Below are 22,882 nucleotides of genomic sequence, written 5' to 3'. Positions count from 1 at the left end.
GGGAGAGAGAGGCAGCAAAGAGAGGGAGGGAAAGAGGGAGACAGGGAGACCCAGAGAGGCCGGGGGAGGGGTCCAGCCAGCCAGGACCAGCGCCCGCGCTTCCTGGTGGAGGCCGGGGTGCGCCCCCCAGGTCCCAGGGTCCCCAGGGCCGGGCGTCCCGCTAGCGCGGCGGGTCCGCGGGGCGCGGCAGGTGCGGGGGTCGGGCGGGAGGCGGGCTGGGGTGACGCCGCCGCCCGCCCTCCGGCTCCCGCAGCCAATTAGACGCCCCCCTCGGGCGCTCCTTAAAGCGCCGGACTGTCACCCCGGAGCAGCTGCGCCCCGCCAGGCCGGAGCGGCGCCCGCCAGAGCCAGCCATGGCCACCCCCAACGGGGCGCTGGACAGCAGGACGCCGCCGCGACCCGTGCGCAGCCTGGAGGTGAAGTTCACGCAGGTGAGCGCGCGGCCGGACCCGACGAGGGTCGCTGGGGCGGGCGGCGGGGCGCGGGCGGCGTGAGCACCTCGGGCACCTCGGGCACCGCCAGCCCTGCCCCTCGGTGAGGGCGCGGGGAGGCGGCTGCGGGGCCAGCCCGGGGGCCCGGGACCCCGCACAGCCCCGCCCGGGACCCCGCACAGCCCCGCCCGGGACCCCGCACAGCCCCGCCCGGGACCCCGCACAGCCCCGCCCGGGACCCCGCACAGCCCCGCTCGGGACCCCGCACAGCCCCGCCCTGGAGGGACGCTCGGGGCCAGCGCGGGGCTGGCGGGGCCGGCCGGGGGCACGGGACCCCGCACAGCACCGCCCCACCCGGGACCCCGCACAGCCGCCCCACACACACACCGGGAGGTGCGCGCGGGCCCCCGCGCGCGGGGCTGGCGGGGCCGGCTGGGGGCACGGGCGCTCCCCGGGCAGCCCTCCACCCGACTAGCTCCTCCCGCGCCCCTCTCCGGCTGACACGGGCGCCGGAGAAAACCCCCCGCCCCACACCCCATCAATTTTACTTTCAAAAGTAGCAATTAGGTCCCTCGAATAGTTTTAATCAGGCGGAGAAAGTGGCGGACCATTCTGTGTGGCCTGCAGATTTGGGGGGTTCTTGGCACTTCCTGGCGGCCGGGCCTCTGATCACAGGACGTTTAAATTGCCCGTTGGGGGCGGGCTCGGATCAGCCCTGACGGGCCCAGCCGCGGGAGAGGGCTTTTGAAAGCGGGTCCCTGACTGCTGCCTCCGAAGAGGAATTCCTGCACCAGTTCCGAGACACCTATGAGCAGCCCTGACAAACTGACAAATCAAATGTGGGGTTTTTTTTGGGGGGGGTGTGTTTTATTTTTTTTTATTTATTTTTTTGAAGTCTACCACTGGGGCTGGGGCTGAGTTTTATTTTGGTTTTGTTGTTACTGATTTTCTTTTTTTTTTTTTTCCTTTTGGTGGCAGGGACCAGGGGAATCTTGAGATTCTCAGCCAGCCAGGCTGGTAGTTCTATGCAAGGGCTTGAGAATGCAGTGCCTCTCAACACTGCAGTGCCAGGGATGACCCAGGGGTGCTAGGAAGTGTGTGTGTGTGGGGGGGGGAACCGTGAGGTACCAGTGATGTACATGCACAGCCAGCCACATGCATGGCAGGTTTCGGAAGCCCCGTATTGTCTCTCTGGCCTTTATTTGGTGGTTTATTTTCTGCCTGTGTTATTATTTTTCTTGTCTACCTTTGAGTCTTATTGTGCAAACCAGGCACTTCTGCAAAGTTTGCCTTTCTCTGCGAAAAGAACAAGTGGTGGTGGGTTGGGGGGGCCGAGCGTTGGGGCCCCCTGGAGGTGCTCAGGGGCTGCTCTCTGCTTGGTGCTGGGGGCTCTGTCCTGGTCCCGGAACTGAGCACACACTCGCCCTTGAGTCTGTCCACAACCCACCGTCTCCAGTCCTCTGAGGCTCGCCCCAAGTGTCTGGGGGCGTGGACGGGAGTTTCTGGGCAACCCCCTTCTCCCAACCCATCTCAGGGCTGCTGTCTGGTCCCAGCGACAGGAAGTGGGTTTGGGACCGAGGCTGAGGGCGCAGAGACAGACCTGCAGAGCCCTCAGATGCAGGTCAAACAGCTGCCCGCCTGCCTCTGACTCGTGGCTCCCTGTGGAGACCTCCAGGCCCTCTCACTCAGGGGGCCCAGTCAAGCTCCCGGGCCTGCAGTGCTCAGGGAGTGTCAGGGAGCGTCCGCTTGGAACACAGCCCTGAGGGCGAAGGAAGGAAGGAAGCTCTCGAGCCAGAGAAGACAGCAGAGTAGGGGCCGGCCGGGCAGTGGGCACTGAGAGCCCAGTGTCAGCCTGGTCAGCCTGTTCTTTCGCAAACCTGACTCCTGGGCTAGCATGTTTGATTCCCTGGGTGTGGCCCCAAAGCCCGAAGCAAAGACCTGGGCCCTGATGTTCTTGCTAATAGAAGACCCTCCATGGGGGCATGGGGGGTGTCTGAGCACTTGCTGGCAGGGGGCGGGGGCCGGGGGTGGCTGTGCTGTTTCCCAGGAAAATTTTGTTTCTGGGAGGCTGACTCCACTGTGGGGGAGACGTCGCTCTGTTCTCACAGTTCAACATGAGCCCCTGGTCCCAGAAGCCCCCTCCGTCCTCCGGGCTGTCAGCTTCCTCTTTCAGGAGCCCCTTCCTCTCCTTCCAAGACTCTGCCAGGAGCAAACATTCACTGACAGAATTTCCGAACTCTAAAAGCACAGGCTTTCTTCTGCTCTTTGATGGAATTGCCCTCAAATCTTTCTTCCCAATGCCTCCGAGGTGGATGCTAGCAGGGAGACGAAAGAACTCGCTTGTGTGCACCCCATCTTTCCCTTCACCCCAAGGCACACAACCCCCGCACACCCCCCCCGCCCCGTCTTCTCTAAACTTCTCCGGTCACCCCAGTGGGGCTTCTGCACAATGTCAGTCCCACCAGCCAGTTCAGCAGACGTGATTTCTCACCCTGTCTGAGGGGGGAGGGTCCCCAATTCAGAACGCAAGCGGGACATGTTTTCTAAACCCGTGATCCCGGTGTCGGGCTCTGGGTCCTGCGGCTGGCCTGGATGGTAACAACCCTCCCAGTGGCCCTTCCTTACTTGCGTGTTTGTGGAGAAAATGATCAGCCGTCGGAAGCACGTGGCCAAAGAGCTTACTAGCACCATTCGGAGAAGAGCAAAGACAGGAGGGGCAAACATGATGCCTGCGGAGGGAGCAGAATTTCATGGGTCAGTGTTTACTTGAATGATGGACCCTGACCCAGATGTCCAAATCCTCCCCCGAAACTTGCAGGAGGCGTGGTGGGTCCTGCAGACGGGCCCCATCCCCCATTCACACGCTGTCTCTGCCACCTTCTCATCTTCCAAGCCCCGTGGAATGCAGAGCAGGAAGGACCCCGAATCAGCAGTTTTCCCCCGCCCCGGCAGGCTCTATTATCTAACCCACGAAATTTCATCTCCCCACAAATGGGCTTCCCTTCCCGGCCGCGCCAGCCCTCGCCAGCCCAGCTCTGCTCTGCCGCCCGCTGTTTCTCGCGGTGCCTGCGGGCTGAGTTGCCGGGTGGCAGAAGGGTGCGCTTGGGTTTGGTTTCAGCTGGAAGAAGAACCCTGTAATTGTAGCCCGGCCTTTTCTGCGCTCTTCCCCGGGGGCCCCCAGCTCCTGCAAAGGGCACGGGCTTCCAGCATGCAGAAGGCCCGGGCCAAAGGGGCAGTCTCTGCACTGGACTCCACCTCCCACTGCAGCCCAGGGCAGAGGACAAGGCACGGACGTGCTCCCAGCCAGCAGCATCGCTCCCTGATGAGCCTCAGGGATTCCAGGAGGCCCAAGGGAAGACAGGAGCGAAGCTTCTAGCTCACTGGCCGACAGGGAAGTGGGGCGGGTGTGAGGGGGCGTTGGCCCAATAATTGAAATTAGTCTGACGGTGACCTGCTGTCAGGACACAGAGCCACCGGGACACAGTCCTGAGCATGGAGAATCTTGGGCAGCACTTGATTTTCTGGGCCTGCTTCCCAAGCGGTTCTTCCCGCGTCTCGGCCGGGGCCTTGCTCAGGACCACAGTGGACAGTGAGGACGAGGCTGTCTCAGGCGCAACTCTGAGTCCTGTTCCCTAGGACGCGGGAGCCGGGTCTGTGGGCGTGGAGGGTGTGCATCTGATGGGCAGGCCTGCTTTGAAGGCACGGGACCCCATTTCCACCCCAGTGTTCCCCGAGCCTCTGAGCACTGACAGGTGATCCTCCGTGTCCAGACAGGGTCATACTCTGGGACCTGAGCCTTGAGCTGTCATTGCAGTTCCCGACCTGCCACTTCTGTCCCTACTTCATCCCCCGAAGCCATCTTTTTCAAGAAATGGATGCTTTTAAAAGCAATTCAATCTTGGAATAAACCAAGCCAATAAATCCCCCCATTTCAGTAGCTGGATAAATGTGGATTTTTTTTTACTTTGATTGTAGTGCTTTATTTTTTAAAAAATATTTGGGTGGGGGGAGTTCATCCCCCACCCGGCAATGCTCAGGGCTGACTGCTGGCTCTGTGGTCAAAGAGTGGGGAACTTGTGGGGTGCCAGGTTCTTGGGCCATGCCCTCTGTGCTCTCTCTCGGCTCGTGATGCTTCGTTCCGGCCTCAGCTGTGCTCTAGACATTGCGGGGTACCAACCAGAGAGCACAGATCATCAGCCAGTTCTCCAGTTCTGGGTGGACATACGCAGTTACTGACTGCGTCTGTGGATAGAACCAGAACATTCCCTGATATTTACCGTCGGATCCCAACACTGGCTCTTATGATGCTCAACAGGGAAATCAAAGTTGTAAGGAATGTGGGGGAGAGACTGCTGTGAGCAAGAGAGACAGATCCCTGGCCGAGAGCACCCCTGCACCGTCCGTCCGGGCGGGGGGGGAGGTTGCAGCAGGTTGGGGGGAGAAGCAGGTGCTTGTGGATAATTTACCCTCTAGTAAAGCCCCATTTCCTCTCCCTGTACCAAACTCTCGGAGGTCACCGCCTCTAATTTGCACCTTCATTTAACTGTTGAGCTTAGCCATCCATGCTTCTGCTGATGCATGCTGTTGCTTAAAAAAAAAAAATGCAAAGGCTTCAGAAAAAGTCCAAACAATTGTGACCCAAGAGTGCTGCCCGGCAAACGTGATTAAGAGGCTTGGTCTCCACTCCTTGGAGCACGAGACCTTTCCCTCTGCTCCAAAGACCCCCTGTAATGTTGAAGGCAGGGGGCTAACGGTGGGGGGGGGGGTTAGGAGAAGACAGGACGTTACCTAAGGTCCTCAGCATGTTGGAATGATGATTTCGATTAAGCCTAACGCATTACAACTTCCTCTCCTGGTTAGATATTCATCAACAACGAATGGCATGCGTCCAAGAGTGGGAAGAAGTTTGCCACGTACAACCCCTCCACGCTTGAGAAAATATGCGAAGTAGAAGAAGGAGATAAGGTGGGTGCTCCCTCCCCTGCCCACTTCACACCCCCCCCCCGAGTAATTCAATTACAGATAAACCCCAGCGTCGGGAAGCGGGTTGGCTGGCGGGCTGAGCAAGTCGCTTTGTAGACACATGGGCCAGAATGGGATCAATTAGGCGCCCCCCACCACTGAGAGCCACTTATGTGATTGATAGATGGGCCTTGGGCTCTGAGGATGACCTCAGCCAGCCTCATCCCGGCCCACAGCAAGGTTTTTATCAATGATTCGATCCTGACGGGCGCTAGAGATGCGTTCCAGAAAGCACTTCCAGCCGGTGTGTTTCCCTAAGCATAGCCTTCCACCAGAGAGGCTTTTTTGAGAGAGAGAGAGAGAGAGAGAGAGAGAGAGAGAGAGAGAGAGAGAGAGAGAGAGAGAGAGAGAGAGCGCAAGAAGAAAGTGTGTGCAGGAGTCACAACATCTCACAGTTCCAGATTTCTCTCCAACAGAAACTCCCAAGGCTGGTGGTTATCCGCCGCCTTCCCACCTGATGGAGCTCTGTGCAGAAGCCTGGGTATTGCAGGCACAGAGACGCACACGCAGCTGCAGGGTTAGGGGCCTGCTTGACTTTCAGGGAGATGATGAGGCACCCGAGGTCATTTCCCTTAGCTGTTTCATCTCTAGGGTGAGGACCATGAAGGCACACGGACTTAGCTTCTGGTGAACAGCAAATGAACAAAGCAGGTGTTTGAGTTTCGTTTCAGGGGCTACACCTGGCGGTGCTCAGGGATCACACTTAGCAGGGCTCAAGGACCCTGTGGGGTGCTGAGTATTGAACCTGGCTCAATCCTGTGCGGGGGGGAAAAGAGCTCCCCACTGTGCCATCTCTCCAGCACCCCCAGGGCCAACATTTCTGCCTAGCTCACCAAGGGTGGGTTGTGGGTTTCTGACAAAGTGGCATGGGTGAACATGGGTTCGCTTGGCTCACCCAGAAAAGTGTGTAAGGTCAGCCAGTATAGAAACATGAACGTGTTTCTCCTCAAACCGTTCACTTGGACCTCTAGAAATCTGGAAGAGAGGACACGGGAGATTAGGAAAGACAGATCAGGGCCCGGAGTGATAACACAGCAGGGAGGATGTCTGCCTTGCATGCAGCCTACTGCGGCTCAATCCCCAGCATCCCATATGGTCCCCTGAGCACCGCCAGGAGTGATCCTTGAGGGCAGAGCCAGGAGTAACCCCTGAGCATTGCTGAGTGTGACCCAAAAAGCCGCTTCCCCCCTAAAGAAAAGAAAGACAAATCAGTCAGGAGCCACTGCTGGGAGGGCTTGAGCATCTGCCTTACGGGGGTTCAATCCCCAGCATCCCATATCAAACCTGGGTTAGCCACATCAGGAGTGATCCCTGAATGCAAAGTCACGAGTAACCCCAGATGTGACCCCCAAAAACAAACTGAAAAAGAAGCCAAGGGTGAGGAAGAGAAAGTGGAGGGCTGGAGCGCCCAGGCCCCGGGCTCCAGGCTCCATCCCTGGTGCCATACGCATCCCTGCAACCCTGCCAGGAGGGCCCAGCTGGCCCGAGCCTGAGACCCCGACCACACAGTGTGCAGGGTGCAGAGGGTATTGCCAGAAGGTGACCCCAAGGCCCCCTGAGTTCTGCCGGGCCACGGCCACGCTCCAGGCCTGGACCCTGATTTCCATCCGCGTGGCCCCTCTCTTGCTCTTGCAGGCCGATGTGGACAAGGCCGTGGAGGCGGCCCGTGCAGCCTTCCAGAGGGGCTCTCCCTGGCGCCGCCTGGACGCACTCAGCCGAGGCCGGCTGCTGCAGCAGCTGGCGGACGCGGTGGAGCGGGACCGCGCCATACTGGCCGTGAGTACACGCTGCCCACCCCAGGGGGTAGGGGGTAGTTGCCGTTCCAGGGTCCCGGTGCCCGGCTCTACTCTGCCACCTCCTGAGTTTCAACCTGCAGCTGTGAGGCCCGACACCTCATTCGGCAGATGGGGAAACCGGGGAAGGGGACTGTCATCTGCGTCCAGAAGATTTGCTTTATCCCCCGAGCCGGAGACAGAGAGGAGACCCCTCGCACCCGCTGAGGCCAGTGGCCAGCGGCTTTGGATTTGCTCCTTCTCACCGGGACGCTGGCAGGCGGTGCCCCTGGGATTTCTCAGGGTGAACACTGCCGGCACAGCACAGTCCAGAGGCGGCCCCCACCCTGAGCTCCCGCAGCCTCCCAAAGGGAAGGGGATGTCAGGGTCAGCTGAAAGGCGCCCGTGCGGGCACCCCCGCCCTCCCTCCAGCCTGGGTTCCGGTTCTGGGGGATGGAAGGGCATTTCCTGCCAGAGCCTGGGCGGGGTCAGCACCAAGGGACAAAGGGGTCCTCTGAACCCCGGCTGGAAATAGACAAGAATCCCTGACATTGTGGCCCCCTCACTGGCCCCGGGGCGACGCCTCCGTCCCCAGCCAGGCTGCCCTGTTGTTCCCTTCCGCTCCCTCCCGCTGCCCGGGAACACGGTCGCAGCAGCTGCGTGGGGCCATTGTGCGGGTGGCCGGACCCTCTGGGCCCTGTCAGACTTTCCACTGCAGCCTCTTCCTCCCCTCCAGTGTGGAGGCTGCCGACCCTCCATCCACCCTCTGTCCACCCTCCTGCGCCTCCCTGTCTCCACAGGGAAGCCGCAAACCTTCCAGAGTCTTCCCGGAATGCGGACAAGCTCAGGAGGGTGGAGGGCTGAGGGAGAGGTCACCGGCAAGGCTCCCCCGACTGTCCTGTCCCTGTGGGCCCTCACGGGAACCCTGTCCAAGCTCGGACCATTCTTTTTTTTTTTTTAATTTATTTATTGAATCACTGTGGGAAAAGTTACAAAGCTTTCAGGTTTAAGTCTCGGTGATGCAAATATCAAACACATTTCCCTTTACCAATACTTATTTTTCACCACAAAGAACCCCAATAAACCCCCCCAACCCTCCCAATGCCTGTGAGGCAGATGAATTCTAGTTAACACTCTATCTACTTTGACTTGATTCATTGTTTCGATAAAAGATGCACCATTATTATTTAGAGTTTACACCCCCAAATCAGACATGCTGAAAAGGCATTGTGAAATAATTTATTTTCTACCGCTGGTCACAAGAATCAAATGATGTCGTGTGGTCACAATTGCGCTGCACAATTTTGGATTTCTGGTATTTTACTTATTAAGCCTGGAAGTATTTCTGCTGAGAGTCAGATAATTATGAAATTGGTTTCTCTGCTCTTGAGCCATTGCTGTGCTGGAGAGCCGCTTGTGGGGGGCAACTCGTGACCTCAGTAGGGCGTGAAGGACGAGCTGGGAACACCCCCCTTCCCATGAGGTTTCAGTCTCCCCATCACGACCGGCTCATACCTGGCTTTCCATAAAGCTCCAAAGCGGCTGCCATCTTTCTTTCCAGAGGGAAAAAGGAGCAACACCCTTTCCCCTCCGGGCAGGCATGGTGGCGTAGATTAACGCATAGTCCGTTCACTTTTCTGCTGCAAGCTGCTGGGCTCTGCATTAAGGAGCTCGGACCGTTCTTAATGCCAGCTAGAGAAGTTGGGAAGTTAAAACAGTCCTTTGAAGTCTGGGCCATCCCTGGCCTCCCCACTCCCCTCCCATCCTCTACCCCCCCCCCCCCCAGCCCTGCCCTACCCTTTTCTTTTCTCTTCATTCCTTGTTTGGAAGCAACACCTGCAGTGAGGGGTGAGTTCTGGTCATGCTCAAGGGGACTTTAAGGTGCTGGGGGTGGACCCAGGGCCTCCAGCAGGCAAAGTCTGCACTCTGCCCTTTGAGAACTTTCTCCAGCCCCAAGTCTTTTCATTGCGGGGGGGGGGGGGGGGGTGAGCAGCGAGCACAGGTCTGGTATTCCTGGGTTCAATCCCTCAGAGTCAGCTGCAGAAGTGACCCACCAGGCAAAAAAAAATAGAAACGTATGTTAAGAAAACAAAACTGCATGGGGCTGGAGTGATAGTCCTAGCAGGTAAGGCGCTTGCCTTGCGCACCGCAAAGCTGGGTTTAATCCCAGCATCCCATATGGACCCCCAAGCACTGCCAGGAGTAATTCCTGAGTGCAGAGCCAGGAGTAAGCCCTGAGAACCGCTGGATGTGACCCAAAATGACCAAAAAAAAAAAGACAACAACAACAAAAATACTATGGGGCCAGAGCAGTAGTACAGCGGGGAGGGCATTTGCCTTGCATGCAGCTGACCCGGGTTCAATCTCAGCATCCCATATGGTCCCCCAACCACAGGAGTCACCCCTAAGCATCACTGGATGTGACCCCCCCTAAAGAAAAATAAAAGAAAAAGAAAAGAAAAAGAAAACAAACCAAAACTACAGGTGGCGGGCCTGGTCAGAGTGAGAGTCCTTGCCCCGCATGCGCCTGGCCATAGTCTGACTCTGGCCCTGTCTTGTCCCCAGGCATTGCAGAGGGGCCTGGGGGTCTCTGGGTAGCCTGGGCTGCACCCTGGTGGCCAGTGCTCATTAACAGTGGCACCCAGGGCCCCAAAAGTATTTGGGTGCCTCACCCCCCACAAACATACAAACCTCAACTGGAGACGCCGCTTCTTGGCTTTTGCACGGACACGGCTGATGGGGAAATGCAGTGAGCAGGGAGGGACAGTAGGCAGCGAGGGGCAGTGAGACAGGACACAGGAGCCTGGGTGGAGCCGAGTGTGCTCATGGGGCGTCCTGTGCCTGCAGACGCTAGAGACCATGGACACGGGGAAGCCGTTCCTCCACGCCTTCTTCATCGACCTGGAGGGCTGCATCCGGACCCTCCGGTACTTTGCAGGCTGGGCGGACAAGATTCAAGGCAAGACCATCCCCACAGGTGAGTCGCATCCAGGCCTCCGGAGCCCCATCCTCCCCTGCTCTGCGACCTGCAGCTGACACCCCATCCCCTGCCCTGCTGTCCCAGGGCCTCCTTTAAGCCCCCCAAAGCGTGCGGCTCCAGGCTGATACTTCTAAGGATCTTTTGCTTTGGAATCTGGGTTCGAAATTGTTTCTTTGGGGCCTGAGAGGTCTCTCGAAGGCTGCTGCACGTATCTGGCATGCCTGAGGCCCCAAGTTGGGACCCTGAACTTGATCCAGCTGGACCTGACAGATGCCCCCACACCCCAGGTCACCTGAGCACGGCTTCTTCGGAGCCCCTGTCCCCTCCCCGCCAAATTGCTTCTTTGGAGCAGACACCGTTGTCGGCTGCCGGGCTCCATCCCACTTCGAGCCTGTGGGTCAGGCCCAACCGCTGCAGTAAACGAAGTCACTCGAATCTGCTCTCGCTCTGGCTTTCCAAGGCCCAGAAACTTTCAGCCCATTTACATGATGAAGCTGCCCCGTGAGCATGCAAAAGTACTGGGTCCCCCATAAACCATCCTCCTCTAGCTCCGGTGGGACCCAGGCACGAGCCCAGGAGGTTGGGAAATGAGGCCAGAGAACATGGGGCGGGGGGCTCCAGCTGTCCACACTGCCGACATCTGGAGAGCAGCACAAAGCCAGGGCCCCTCACAAAGAAGAGCTAATCCAGCATTCGCCTACCTCTGGCCGACCCCGATGCAGAGGCCGCACCATCACGGGCCCCCGGAACATCCCTGGGAGGGACCCCTGAGCACAGAGCCAGGGGTCCCTGAGCACTGCTGGGTGTGACCCCAAAACCCTCCAAAAAAGAGAGAAGGAGGGGGCTTGAGCGATAGTACAGGGGGTAGGGCATTTGCCTTGCAGGTGGTCAACCCAGGTTCGATTCCCAGCATCCCATTTGGTCCCACAAGCACCACCATTCCTGAGTGCAAAGTCAGGAGTAACCCCTGTGCATCGCCAGATGTGACCCAAAAAAAAACCGAGAGAGAGACAGAGAGACAGAGACAGAGACAGAGACAGAGAGACAGGGAGAGACAGAGACAGAGAGAGAAGGAGAGAGAAAGGCTTGGGGACCAGGGACCAGCACCACCAGGTGTCGCTCAGCTCCCCCAAAACATAATCTGTATGGGGCTGGAGAGATAGCGCGTTTGCCTTGCATGCAGCCAACCTGGGTTCGATTCCCAGCATCCCATATGGTCTTCCAAGCACCACCAGGAGTAATTCCTGAGTGCAGAGCCAGGAGCAACCCCTGTGCATCGCCAGGTGTGACCCAAAAAAAGCAAAAAAATAAAACCCATAATCAGTTGACATTGGAAACCACTAAAGCATACCTCTCTCTCACCCCGCTCTCTTCTAGACGACAACGTGGTGTGTTTCACCAGACACGAGCCCATTGGGGTGTGCGGTGCCATCACGCCTGTAAGTCCGGCCTCTGTCCCTGGTGACCTGGCCAAGGAAGGGGTGTCGTGTGGGCTGAGACCTGGGGTACTGGCTCCATCATGTGAGCTAGAGTTGGGATGTGTGGGGGGCGGGGGTGGAGGCACATCTGAGCCAGGCCTGGCTCTCCAGGGCACATCAGCGGGTACCCCAGAGAAACGGGAAGCTGCGTTCCCCATGCACCTCCGGCCGCCCCGGTGCCTGAGAGTTTGAACTCACTGCCCTGGCGTCTGTGATGGCGGGTGTCAGGCAGCTCAGAGGAGGAGTGCGCACCTGCGATGCCCCCCCCTCACCCACCCCTGGCCCATGCGAGCCTGGAACTCTCCTGCCCTCTGTGTCCCGAGCCCCTCGGAATCATTGTCCCCAGAGTTGGGAGGCAGGGAGAGCATTTGGCTGTGTGCATGTGGCGAGGGGTGGGTGAGTCTGTGTCCTGTGACACATGGAACGTCACAATGTTGGATGCTGATGATGCTAATGATGAACTCGACCCAGAATTCAAGGCTCTGGGTACTTGGATGGAAGCGAAATTCCCTCTCCCCAAACCCACTTGGCAGGACCTCCCTGCAAGACCCTTAGGAAGGGCCGGGAAGGACTGCGCTTGTGACCTGGGCACACTTCTGTGCTGCCTGTCAACCCCCAAATCCAGACATGTGTACCTGGATGAGCCTCCTGCACTGTGACATGCCAGGGCTCTGGGGCCGGGCAGCCTGGTGGGTGCAGCCCCCTCCCCTCAGCGCCCCTGTGCTCCTCTGCAGTGGAACTTCCCCCTGCTGATGCTGGTGTGGAAGCTGGCGCCCGCGCTGTGCTGCGGGAACACGGTGGTCGTGAAGCCTGCAGAGCAGACGCCCCTCACCGCCCTCTACCTGGGCTCCCTGATCAAAGAGGTAAGGGGGTCCAAGAACAGGACAGAAGTAGAAGCGCTCACCTTGCATGCGGCCAACCCGGGATCAGTCCCCAGGCACCTCCTAGAGTCCCGGGAGCCTGGCCAGGAGTGACCGGAAGTAAGGTGTCCAAGAAGCCGGTGTTTGGAGGCCAGACATGCGGTACAGTGCTTGCCTTGTGCATATGGTATCCTAAGTTTGATCCCTGATGAAAGAGAGTAGGGAGAAGGAAGGGAGGGAAGAGAGAGAGAAAGAGCAAGGGAGGGAGGGAAGAAAATAAATTTGGGTCCTTGATAAGATTCCACTCCCGGGCACAGGCCCAGACTTGAAGTCGCCTGCCAGATCAGGCCACAAGACTGTCAGGGCCACTTGCAGGGAGTGGGAAGCGGGTGACTCCGCTGTTGCATTTGGCAGCTGCAGTTTCTTCTCCTGTCCATGCTCCCTGAGCTCAAGAAACTCCTCCCACTCGTTCCAGGGAACACACCTAACTTTCACGAGGCTCAATCCCCTCATGCCCCTGGGCCCCAGGCTCAGCATAGAGAATTCGCGCGACATCCCTAAGAGGGAGAATCTGGTTTTCGGGAGGTTCCCGGAGCTGTGCGTTTGTGGCTTATGAATGGAGGTTCGTTTGGACAGCACCTGCCAAAGTGGCTGCCACTGCACCTGCTTACTCACCATCTCCCCATCCGTGCTCTGCTCTTTTGGGTGACTGTTCTCCTTCCGAGCAGTCATTGCTCAGGGAAACAGTGACCCAAGGGGCACCTGATGACAACTGTGCAGCCATTCTCTCCCCAGCTTGCATGAAAAAAATAATATTCTTGGTTCATCATAAAATGACCGTAGGTGCAATGCATGAGCCATATGGGTGAGATTGTGGGCATCTGCCCGCCAGGTGTGTCTCTGTGAGGGGCTGAAGCTTCACGGCCAGCAGGAGCATGTAGAGGGATTTCAGAATCAAAACGAAGAGTCACAGCGTGGCTCCATGGACAGCCATGTGCCTCCCACTTGAAGGCTCCAGTTCGATTCCCAGCACCCAATGTCCCCCTGGAAGCATTGTCAGGAGTAACTACTATTTACTCATTTTTGTGTTTCCATGGAACCTTTTGCTTGAGTGGGCCCAGTAATGTCTCCATTGTGACAATTGTTACTGTGTTTGGCATATCGAATACGTCACGGGGAGCTTGCCAGGCTTTGCCGTGCGGGCAAGATACTCTCAGTAGCTTGCCTTACAAGTGGCCAACATGGCCGACCCGAGTTCGATTCCTCCGCCCCTCTCAGAGAGCCCAGCAAGCTACCGAGAGTAACAGTTGTCACAATGGAGACGTTACTGGGCCCGCTTGAGCAAATCAATGAACAACGGGAGGACAGTGACTGTGACAGTGATAGAACCTTTTATTCACTAACCATTTTTACTGCACTATGGGATTTCTGATACTTTTAATCACACTTTTCACGGCTCCGTCATCCCAACACCACACGTATCACCGCAGGTCACTTCCCTCCGCCTTATCCAGGGACCCTCGTAGCCCCTCCTCACATCAGCTCAGGTCTATAACCAAAAATCTCCAGTTTTGGGTCAGAGAGATAGGACAGCGGGGAGGGCTATTGCCTTGCCCAGGGCCAACCCAGGTTCCACCCCCGGCAGCCCAGAGGTGGTCCCAGGGATCACCAGGAGTGACTGACACGCCCACTGTCTCTCCCCAGGTCGGGTTCCCACCAGGCGTGGTGAACATTGTACCTGGGTTTGGGCCCACAGTGGGAGCTGCGATTTCTTCACACCCGCAAATCAACAAGATCGCCTTCACGGGCTCCACGGAGGTAAGTAAAAGGCCCCCAGTCCCCTGCCCCCGCCACACACACACACACACACACACGCACACGCACACCCCTTGAACACCCTCCCATATACATACAGACCCCTCGGACCCAGTGGAGACAGGAACTTCCAAGTGGAGAGGCCACCCCCCAAGCATTGTTGTCTCGTGGCACCATTTTCTGTTCGATTCTGGTGCAGAGCCTGGCAGCTGGCTCAGAAAGCAGGGTGCAGGCCGAGCCTAAGGGAGACAGGGCACCACAGGGACCCCTGAGCCCAGAACTGGAGGCAGCCTGCAGCACCACCACCGGGCGTGAGTGACTCACCGGGGCTGTGTGAGGTTTTTAAAGGCTCCGATGCCAAGCACATGGGTAGCAAACAGGAGCCTGGGTCTGACCCCAGCACCACCGGAGGTGACCCCAAGGCAGGCCAAGACTGAGAAACCAAACAAGAGTTTAATGGTTAGTTCCACCCACCCTGGCCCCAGACATGCTGGGTGCAGGCCTGGGGGTGCATCCCTGAGGGTGGCTGGAGTGGCCTGAGAATTGTGGGTGGGACTGCCAGGTCTTCCGAGTCCATCTCGGAAGCTCCTCGCCCCCTCCCCCAGTAAAATAAAGCAGAAAAGAACTGCAAAGGCGCAGGGACTCCTCAAGGAGCAGCAGCAGGAGACCAGGCTGGGCTGTGGATGCCCTGGCCACGCCACAGCCACGCCTGGACCACGCCTCTGTCATGCCCAGCTAAGCCCTGGCCACACCCTGGCCACGCCCCTGTTGCATCCCTTTATATACCCAGGCCACGGCCCTGTAATGCCTAGATCCCCTCTCCCCCCGCCAGCCCCTGCCACGCCCAGGCCATACCCAGGCCACACCCTGGCCACACTCTTGTCTGCCCCTCTCACACCCAGTCCCTTCCCCACTCATGCCCCTGTCACTCCCTGGTCTCATCCCTGTCACGCCTTGACCCACCCTGGCCCTGGCTCCCACCTTTCCTACAGAGATCTTTCGGGTTCCTCTCCAGCTCCTAGCTGACTTTAACTAGGAGGCTACGACATACCCCACCCACCCACCCAACATGGGGTGGAACCACTGACGGTGGGGTAAGGGGTCACCATAAGCGTTATTGGACAGATAATAGAAGGTTCTTGGATGCACCATGACCAGGAAAGAATCCGAAATCTACCTTGGCAGGAACTCGGGGCCATTGGAGGGGCTCGCCTGGGGTTGTATTTCTTGGGCAAAAAAGGGTCCCCCGTAGGGAGAAGATTTCATAAACTTTGATCTAGGGGGTACAGGGCCAGGGGTCTGGTCCCCAACTCCCCTCCCCAACCCCCGCAGCCTCTGTTCTGAACAAGAAAAGGATTCTGTGTTCCTGAACTGCTCAGCTCAGGCACTTCCCCTATAGGGGTGCTGCACTCCCAGACCCCTGCTGCATTCAGCCCCAAACACCCCTCAGAGGCTGTCCTGCTCCTGCTGCTGGGGGCACATGCCCTGTCCTTGCCCCAGCCCTCACCCCCACCTCACCCAAGCCAACACTGACCAGGAGCCCATTTTTCTTTGATCAGTTTTGGGATGGGGTGGGAGGTAGGGGGTTGCACCAGAGTTCCCTCCCACCCCTCCACCTGGGCGACCTGGAGTGCTGGGGATCAAAACACGGGTCTCACCAGGCCGCCCCACCTCTACTTGGACTTTTAAGATACTAAAAGTTTTTCAAGCTGAAAATGTTGGCTTTGGAGCAGGCCCTTGGCACTGCCCGGCAGAGCAGCTCCCTCCCCGCACCCTCTCTGTGCTTGTCAGGAAGTCAGGATTGTCAGGGTAGGGCTGGGTGAGGGGAGACTGACAGCACTGACAGCTAACCGGGTCAAGGTTGGGCTGGCAGGGGGGTCAGGGCTGCGCTGGCAGTGGGGTTAGGATTGGGTTGACGGGTGGGGTTAGGGTTGGGTTGGTGTAGGGTCAGGGCTGGGCTGGCAGGGGGGTCAGGGTCAGTCAGTGTTAGGGTTGTTTCTCAGTAGGATCAGGGTTAAGGAGGTTAGCAGGGTTAGGGTTAGGGTCTCTATAGGGTTTGGCTGGGCCTGGCCCACCCCCTCTGTCTCCCCCTGCTCTGTAGAGGCCCTGTCCTAAAGCATGTCCAGAGTTGGGCCCCGATTCCTCACCTGTGTCCCCCCACCCAGAACCTCTCCCCGCTGATGCCGTGGGCAGTCCCCATACCCTGTTGGCCAGGAGCCCCTCTGCAGGCGTCTGGGGGCACTGTGGGACGCTGGGTCCAGCTCCAAGTGGACATTGTGCCCCCCACAATCATGTCGGGGGCAACCTGGACCCCAGATTGCAGTGACACCCCCCTAGCTGCCTGGAAAGCAGGCAGAGTGTGGGGGTGGGTAGGCTCCCAGCCCCTGGCCAGGCCCCTGGTCTTAGGGCTCCGGGCTTTGCCCTACAGGTGGGGAAGCTGGTGAAGGCGGCAGCTTCCCGCAGCAACCTGAAGAGGGTGACCCTGGAACTTGGGGGGAAGAACCCCTGCATCGTGTGCGCTGACGCCGACCGTGAGTCTGGGGCCTGCTCCTGGGAGCCCCCCGTCTCCCCCATCTCCCCACTCGTGGTGGGAATTCTGAACCCAGGAGATGCCCACGCACCCCGGCAGTGCTTGCGCGCTTTGGGAAGGGGCGGGGTCTCTCCATTAGCCAGGGTCAGACTCAGCTGCCCCAGTCGCCCCCCAAGGGTGAGTTTGCAGGAGCTGAGCAGTTAGGGTGCCTGATTTCAGATGAGGCCCAGGACACCAGCCCAGACACCACCCTCAATTTCCCCTTCCCCCTGAGTGGGGCCAGTGCCCAGGGAGAGACGCAGGCAGCTGCTGCCCTCCTGGAATCAGCCCCTGCACCCAGCACATCTGCAGGTCCCGAAGGCAAGGAGGTGACACAGCGTCCCAGGTCCAAGCCCTAACAGAGCAGGGGAGGGTGGTGGTCAGTACCCCCTTTGAGCCTCCTCCCGTGGGCCCAACAGAGAGGACAGAAGGCATGGCACTTGCTTTGCACACAGCCACCCAGGCTTAGTTTCCCACACCATGTAGCATCCCCCAAGTCATACCAGGAGTGAGCCCCAAGCACAGAGCCAGGTGTGAGCTCGAAGCACAGAGCCAGGCATGAGTCCTGAACACAGAACCAGGAGTCAGCCCCGAGCATCGAACCAGGAGTAATTTCTGAGCATAGAGCCAGGAGTCAGCCCTGGGCATAGAGCCAGGAGTCAGCCCTAAGCACAGAGCCAGGAGTCAACCCTGAGCACTGCCTGGTGTGCACTCGTCCCCCAAAATAAAAACTCCCCTGGGAGGGGCTGGAGCGATAGCACAGCAGGTAGGGCGTTTGCCTTGCACGCAGTCAAGATGGCTGATACAGGTTCGATTCCCAGCATCCCATATGGTCCCCCGAGCACCGCCAGGAGTGATTCCTGAGTGCATGAGCCAGGAGTAACCCCTGAGCATCGCCGGGTGTGACCCAAAAAGCAAAAAAAAAAACCTCCCCTGGGAGCCAGGAGAGGCTTAAAGGGCTGAGTGCGTAGAAGAGCACCTCCCCACTCTGCATGGTCCCCTGAGCACTGCTGAGTGTCCCCTAATATAACCCAGAAAAAAAGTCCCCTGGGGTGGGGGTGAGGGGTAGAGAGAGTTCAGGTCGGAGAAGACTCAGGTGATCCCGAGTTTGACCCCAGTGCTATGCGGCCCCTGAGTACTGCTGGGGTGACCTCTTGGGCCACAGCACAGCTTGCACTGCATGGCCAGGTCCGAGGAGTGAGCCATTGCGCTCAGGAGTGACCCTGAAGCCCGTCGCTGCTTGGTGCTGGTGAAGGCACTACTTCCTCCCTGCAGCCGCTCTCCCGGGAACGTGGCCCCCAGCAGCTCGGGGAGATTCTGGCTCCGGCCTCGTGGCATGCTGGGAGAGCAGATGCGTTTCTTGGCTGCCCTGTCCGGATCAAATAGTGCTGCTGGCAAGGAATTGTCACAGGTGTGGCTTCCAAGTCCCCTGACCTGCCCACTGGGAACAGACTCCAACCCACGCCCAGATAAGCGAGGTGACAGTTTCTCCTTCGCCCACAATTTCTCACTAAAGTGGGAACAACTGATAGCAGTTCAGCATCTCCCGTGGGCCACAGGACAGCAGGGAGGGCGCTGGCCGCCTTTGCACAGAGCCAGCTCAGGACCCATCCCTGGCACCCCATAAGGCAGGTCCCTCCAGGAGGATGCCTGAGGACAGAGGCCAGAGTCCTAAGTCCTAAGTTTGGAGATGCCAAAAAAGAAAAAGATGACCACCCACAATATCTCACTAACGTGTGAATAACTAATCCCAAACTCCAGAGGAAGCTGATTTGACTTGCAGGAAGGGGAAGGGCGTGGAGGGGAGGGGAGATAGGGAGTAGGGGCAAGGCAGGAGGGTGCAGCCCTGCGCCTTCTGGGACTGGTTGGGGGGCTCCCTGGCAGAAGCATCATTACTATCGCTCCTGCCATGGTCCTGGGTGTGGCCTCACTGTCACCCCTGGAGGACGCCAATTTCTCTCCCAGGCAACGGACCCTGCGCCACAGTGAGGGCGCCCTCTGTCCCCGGGGTGCCATCCGCACTCAGCCTCTCCCACTGGCCCTGCCCTGGAGCTTGGGGCGTGCCCGGGGCTCCTCTGCAGGGCTCCTGCCAGGCTGCCTCAGATTTCCCTCTGGGCAGTGCCATTCTGCCCAGACATCAGGAGGGCCCCACGCGGCCAGCCCACCAGCGGCAGGAAATGAGTTTGTGCTTCAACATGGAGAAATTGGGGTCCAAGGGGCGGGGAGAGACGCAGGAGGCCCCGCCTGGTTCTCAGAGCCCTCAGATCCCAAATCCCAGGGCCCCAGGACGCTGGGCTTTCTGCACCATCCTTGGCATGTGGGCACGGGGTGGGGGCGTATAAAAACAGCTGCCAAGAGAGGAGATAAGCACCCCTCGTGGAGCTGGAGGGCACCGCACCAAGGTCTGGGGCACCTGCTTTGCATGAAGGAGCCCTGGTGGGACCCCTAGCACTGTGTAAATCACCCCAGAGCACTGTGCCAGGAGTAGCCACCCCGGGCAGAGCAGTGTCACGTGGCTGGGCCTGAGCACTGGATGTTCTAGATCAGCTGGCCGAGTTATTGCTGAAAGTGGCCCAGGGACCTCGGGCATCCCTCAGGAGGACCCCTCTACCCCCAGACAGAGCTCTGGCTAGGCGGCCTGCCCGAATCCTCCCCAAAGGCCCTTCTCTGGCAGATGAGCACCCCAGAAAAGCAGGAGGAGGTGGGGGTGCCGTGTGTACATGCCGAGCGATCCACCCCTTGCTCCAGGCTAGTTAGGATGAGGCCAGGAAGTCGGACGGTCGGGAGCTGCCCCCCCACCCCCGCCCCCCACTTCCGAGGCCCTGAAAGCCCTTTTGCGCCCACGCGTCCGGCTGGGCCTGGCTTGGGCCGGCTGCAGCTGGGCCGGCGCTAACGCCCTAACGGCTCCCCGCGGACCCGCCCCTTCCTCCGCAGTGGACCTGGCCGTGCAGTGCGCCCACCAGGGCGTCTTCTTCAATCAAGGCCAGTGCTGCACGGCCGCCTCCCGCGTCTTCGTGGAGGAGCAAGTGTACCCCGAGTTCGTCCGGCGCAGCGTGGAATACGCCCAGAAGCGGCCCGTCGGGGACCCGTTTGACATCGGCACGGAGCAGGGGCCGCAGGTGACCTCATGGGGCGAGGGCTCAGGGGTCCCTGCTGCGTGCTCTGGGCTTACGAGCAAAGAATCAGGATGGCGCCCCGAGATTCAGCGGGTCCCCGGAGGGCTGGACCCTGGCACTGCTGAGCAGGGGACCCCAACTTCATCAGGTCGCCCAGCTCTCCAGAGCCACCCACGTGCCCTGAGAGACCCACGCGAGAGGCTGTGCCCCTGCAGGAACGTGGCAGCCCCAGGGCTCCGGTCTCTGTGGAGGCCCCCGAGGATGAGTGACCCCAGCAGAGAGGGCTCTGGGCGGGCAGCGGGCCAGCAGGGCCTTGTCCCTGGAGGCCTGGCTCAGAAGGGCACCAACAGGGTGGCGCTCATAACCCAGGGCTAATGACCTTGGCAGAGGACACGTCCCCGATGACTGTCCTGCTAATGACGTGGCCGCAGATGGACAATATTGCAAAGGCACCAGCCAGCCCCGGCGTTACTGAAATGGGTCTCGAAGGGCCGCCGTCCAGCCCCGGCCATGGCCCCTCACACCCCTATCAGGAGCCCCCAGTCCCCACTGCCCCCCTCACTTTGGGGTCTCTCAGCTTACACTTTCTTCAGGGGCCCCACAGAATCCGTGGAGCCAAGCGCAGATGAGGTGGCTTTGCACGAGGCTCACAAGCGTCTTTCAGGCCTCAGTTTTTTATATCTGGAAAATGGAGCCAAAGATGTTTTCAGTCGAGGGTGTTTTGTGTTTGGGGCCAGGGTGGGGACTTCCAGGAAGTGCTCAGGAGAATACTGGGCCTATCCCGGCTGTGCTCGGCCATCTGGCTGGGCAGTTTGCTGTGCAGGTCTGGTGGTGTGACATCACACAAGACAGTTGCTGATGGAGAGACAGACAGCGCCCTCCCCCCGCCCCTCCCCCAGCTGTGTTTGGGAAGGAACAGGTTGAAGCACGAGCCTCACTTGGCTCTACTTTGAGCTTTAAAAAAAAAAAAAATCTAGGGGCTGGAGTGATAGCACAGCGGGTAGGGCGTTTGCCTTGCACGCAGCCAACATGACCGACACAGGTTCGATTCCCAGCACCCCATATGGTCCCCTGAGCACCGCCAGGAGCAATTCCTGAGTGCACGAGCCAGGAGTAACCCCTGAGCATCGCCAGGTGTGACCCAAAAAGCAAAAAAAAAAAAAATCTATTTACAGGGCTGGAGTGATAGCACAGTGGGTAGGGCGTTTGCCTTGCACGTGGCAGACCTGGGATCGCTTCCCAGCATCCCATATGGTCCCCCGGGCACCGCCAGGTAATTCCTGAGTGCATGAGCCAGGAGTAACCCCTGTGCATTGCGGGTGTGATCCAAAAAGCAAAAAAAAAAAAAATCTATTTACTCTGTCATTTATGTATGCATTACTATTATGTATTTACTTTTTTTGTTTGGTTTTGTTTGGGGGGGGGGTCACACGCGGCGAAGCTAAGGGCTTACCCCTGGCTCCCCACTCAGGAATCACTTCTGGCAGTACTCAGGGGAGCCTATGGGATGCCCAGGATGGAACCCAGGTTGGCCACATGCCAGGCAAGCACCTTCTTCTCTGTACTGTTGCTCTGGTACCTGCATTTACTTTTTTTAAAATTTGTTTTCTTTTTTTTTCTCCCCCATCGGTGCTGAGGTTTGAACTCAGGACTCCCATCACCCTCACTAATGCCCTGTTTGCCACCACAAGTCTGAATCATTTCAGTTTATTTGGCAACCCAGGGGCCAAGTGATAGCAGAGCGGGGAGGGCATTTTCCTGGTCCGTGGCCAATCTGGTTCAATGTCCGGCATCCCCTAGGGTCCCTGAGCACTGCCAGGAGTAAATCCTGAGCGCAGAGCCTGGAGTGAGCCCTGAACATCATCGGGTGTGTCCCCCAAAAATAAAACATTTGGCAACTGATCACAAGGCACATAAATATTACACAGGCCCCCAGGCAGGGTGACCCCGAGTTCTTCCTATCCTCTCGGGCCTCCCTGTTCTCCCTCCAGCCACAGAGGGCCACCGCACCCCAGCTAACGTCCTCCCATGGCTGGTTTTTGAAGGGCAGTGAGGATGTTCCTGGAGTTTTCTCCTCCTTGGACGCAGGAGAATCTCAGAAGCTTGTTGCCCTGGTTTTTACTCTTCACTCTGATCCATCCTCCCGAGAACAGAGAGCAGACATACCCAGGGAGACGGAGCCTCAGAGGGCCGCTTTCAGCACCCACCCCCTCCCCCTCAGTGCTGGGGCACACCTGTAGCCGGCCAAACCCGGCCAAGGCCAGCAAGACACAGAGAGTACAAGGCTGCGACCAGTTCAGATCTTGCTTTAGGTGGTTGTTGTCGAGGGATGGGGTTTGGTCCCTCAAGAGCACTGCTCAAGGAGCCCTGGATTTACCCACACACCCCCAGTGATTCTAAACCAAGCAGGCTGGGCAGTTGAGTGCTCAGGCCCATCTGTGCTGGGGTCTTCAGGACCACACCAGCAGTGCACAAGAGGCCATGCAGTGCAGGGACTGAACTCCGGGCCTCGGGCAGCCAGGCGCGGGCTCAGCCCTCTGCACTCCTCCAAGGCCCCCCCTCCAGATCTCACCTACAGGGAGAGGGTTGGCTCGGGCTGTGTTTCTTCTCCTTTGGGGCCCTGGGGAAGCCATCTCACCCCCACCCGTGCCTCTGGGGAACCCCAGGGTTTGTCCTAAACCAGGGTTTTCACTCCTGCGGCGTTGGGGGAAAACGATCCGTTCATTTTCCGTCGCAACACAGTCTGGGGCGGCCTGCATGAACCTGCAGCCCTGCCCCAGGCAGGAGGAGAGAGACTGTCTCTCCATCTCAGCCCTGCTCCATGGAGCCAGATGGGTTT

The 22,882-nt window shown here is 58.8% G+C and overlaps 1 protein-coding gene across 1 annotated transcript in view; it reads left to right on the top strand.

Moving 5' to 3' along the window:
* Nucleotides 1-219: 219 nt before the first annotated feature.
* Nucleotides 220-22,882, top strand: part of ALDH1A3 (aldehyde dehydrogenase 1 family member A3) — a 30,117-nt gene continuing 7,454 nt past the window's right edge. The window contains exons 1-9 of the mRNA XM_056124442.1: nt 220-431; nt 5,292-5,396; nt 7,089-7,229; nt 10,073-10,202; nt 11,583-11,644; nt 12,418-12,546; nt 14,248-14,361; nt 16,787-16,889; nt 19,862-20,046. Of these exons, the coding sequence (XP_055980417.1) occupies nt 354-431; nt 5,292-5,396; nt 7,089-7,229; nt 10,073-10,202; nt 11,583-11,644; nt 12,418-12,546; nt 14,248-14,361; nt 16,787-16,889; nt 19,862-20,046 (1,047 nt within the window). The 5' untranslated portion in view covers nt 220-353. The remainder of the gene's footprint in view (nt 432-5,291; nt 5,397-7,088; nt 7,230-10,072; nt 10,203-11,582; nt 11,645-12,417; nt 12,547-14,247; nt 14,362-16,786; nt 16,890-19,861; nt 20,047-22,882) is intronic.

The sequence above is a fragment of the Sorex fumeus genome, unplaced genomic scaffold, assembly GCF_029834395.1.
Source record: "Sorex fumeus unplaced genomic scaffold, SorFum_2.1 ptg000051l, whole genome shotgun sequence".
Lineage (NCBI taxonomy): Eukaryota > Metazoa > Chordata > Mammalia > Eulipotyphla > Soricidae > Sorex > Sorex fumeus.
This window is presented reverse-complemented; position numbering and strand designations above follow the sequence as displayed.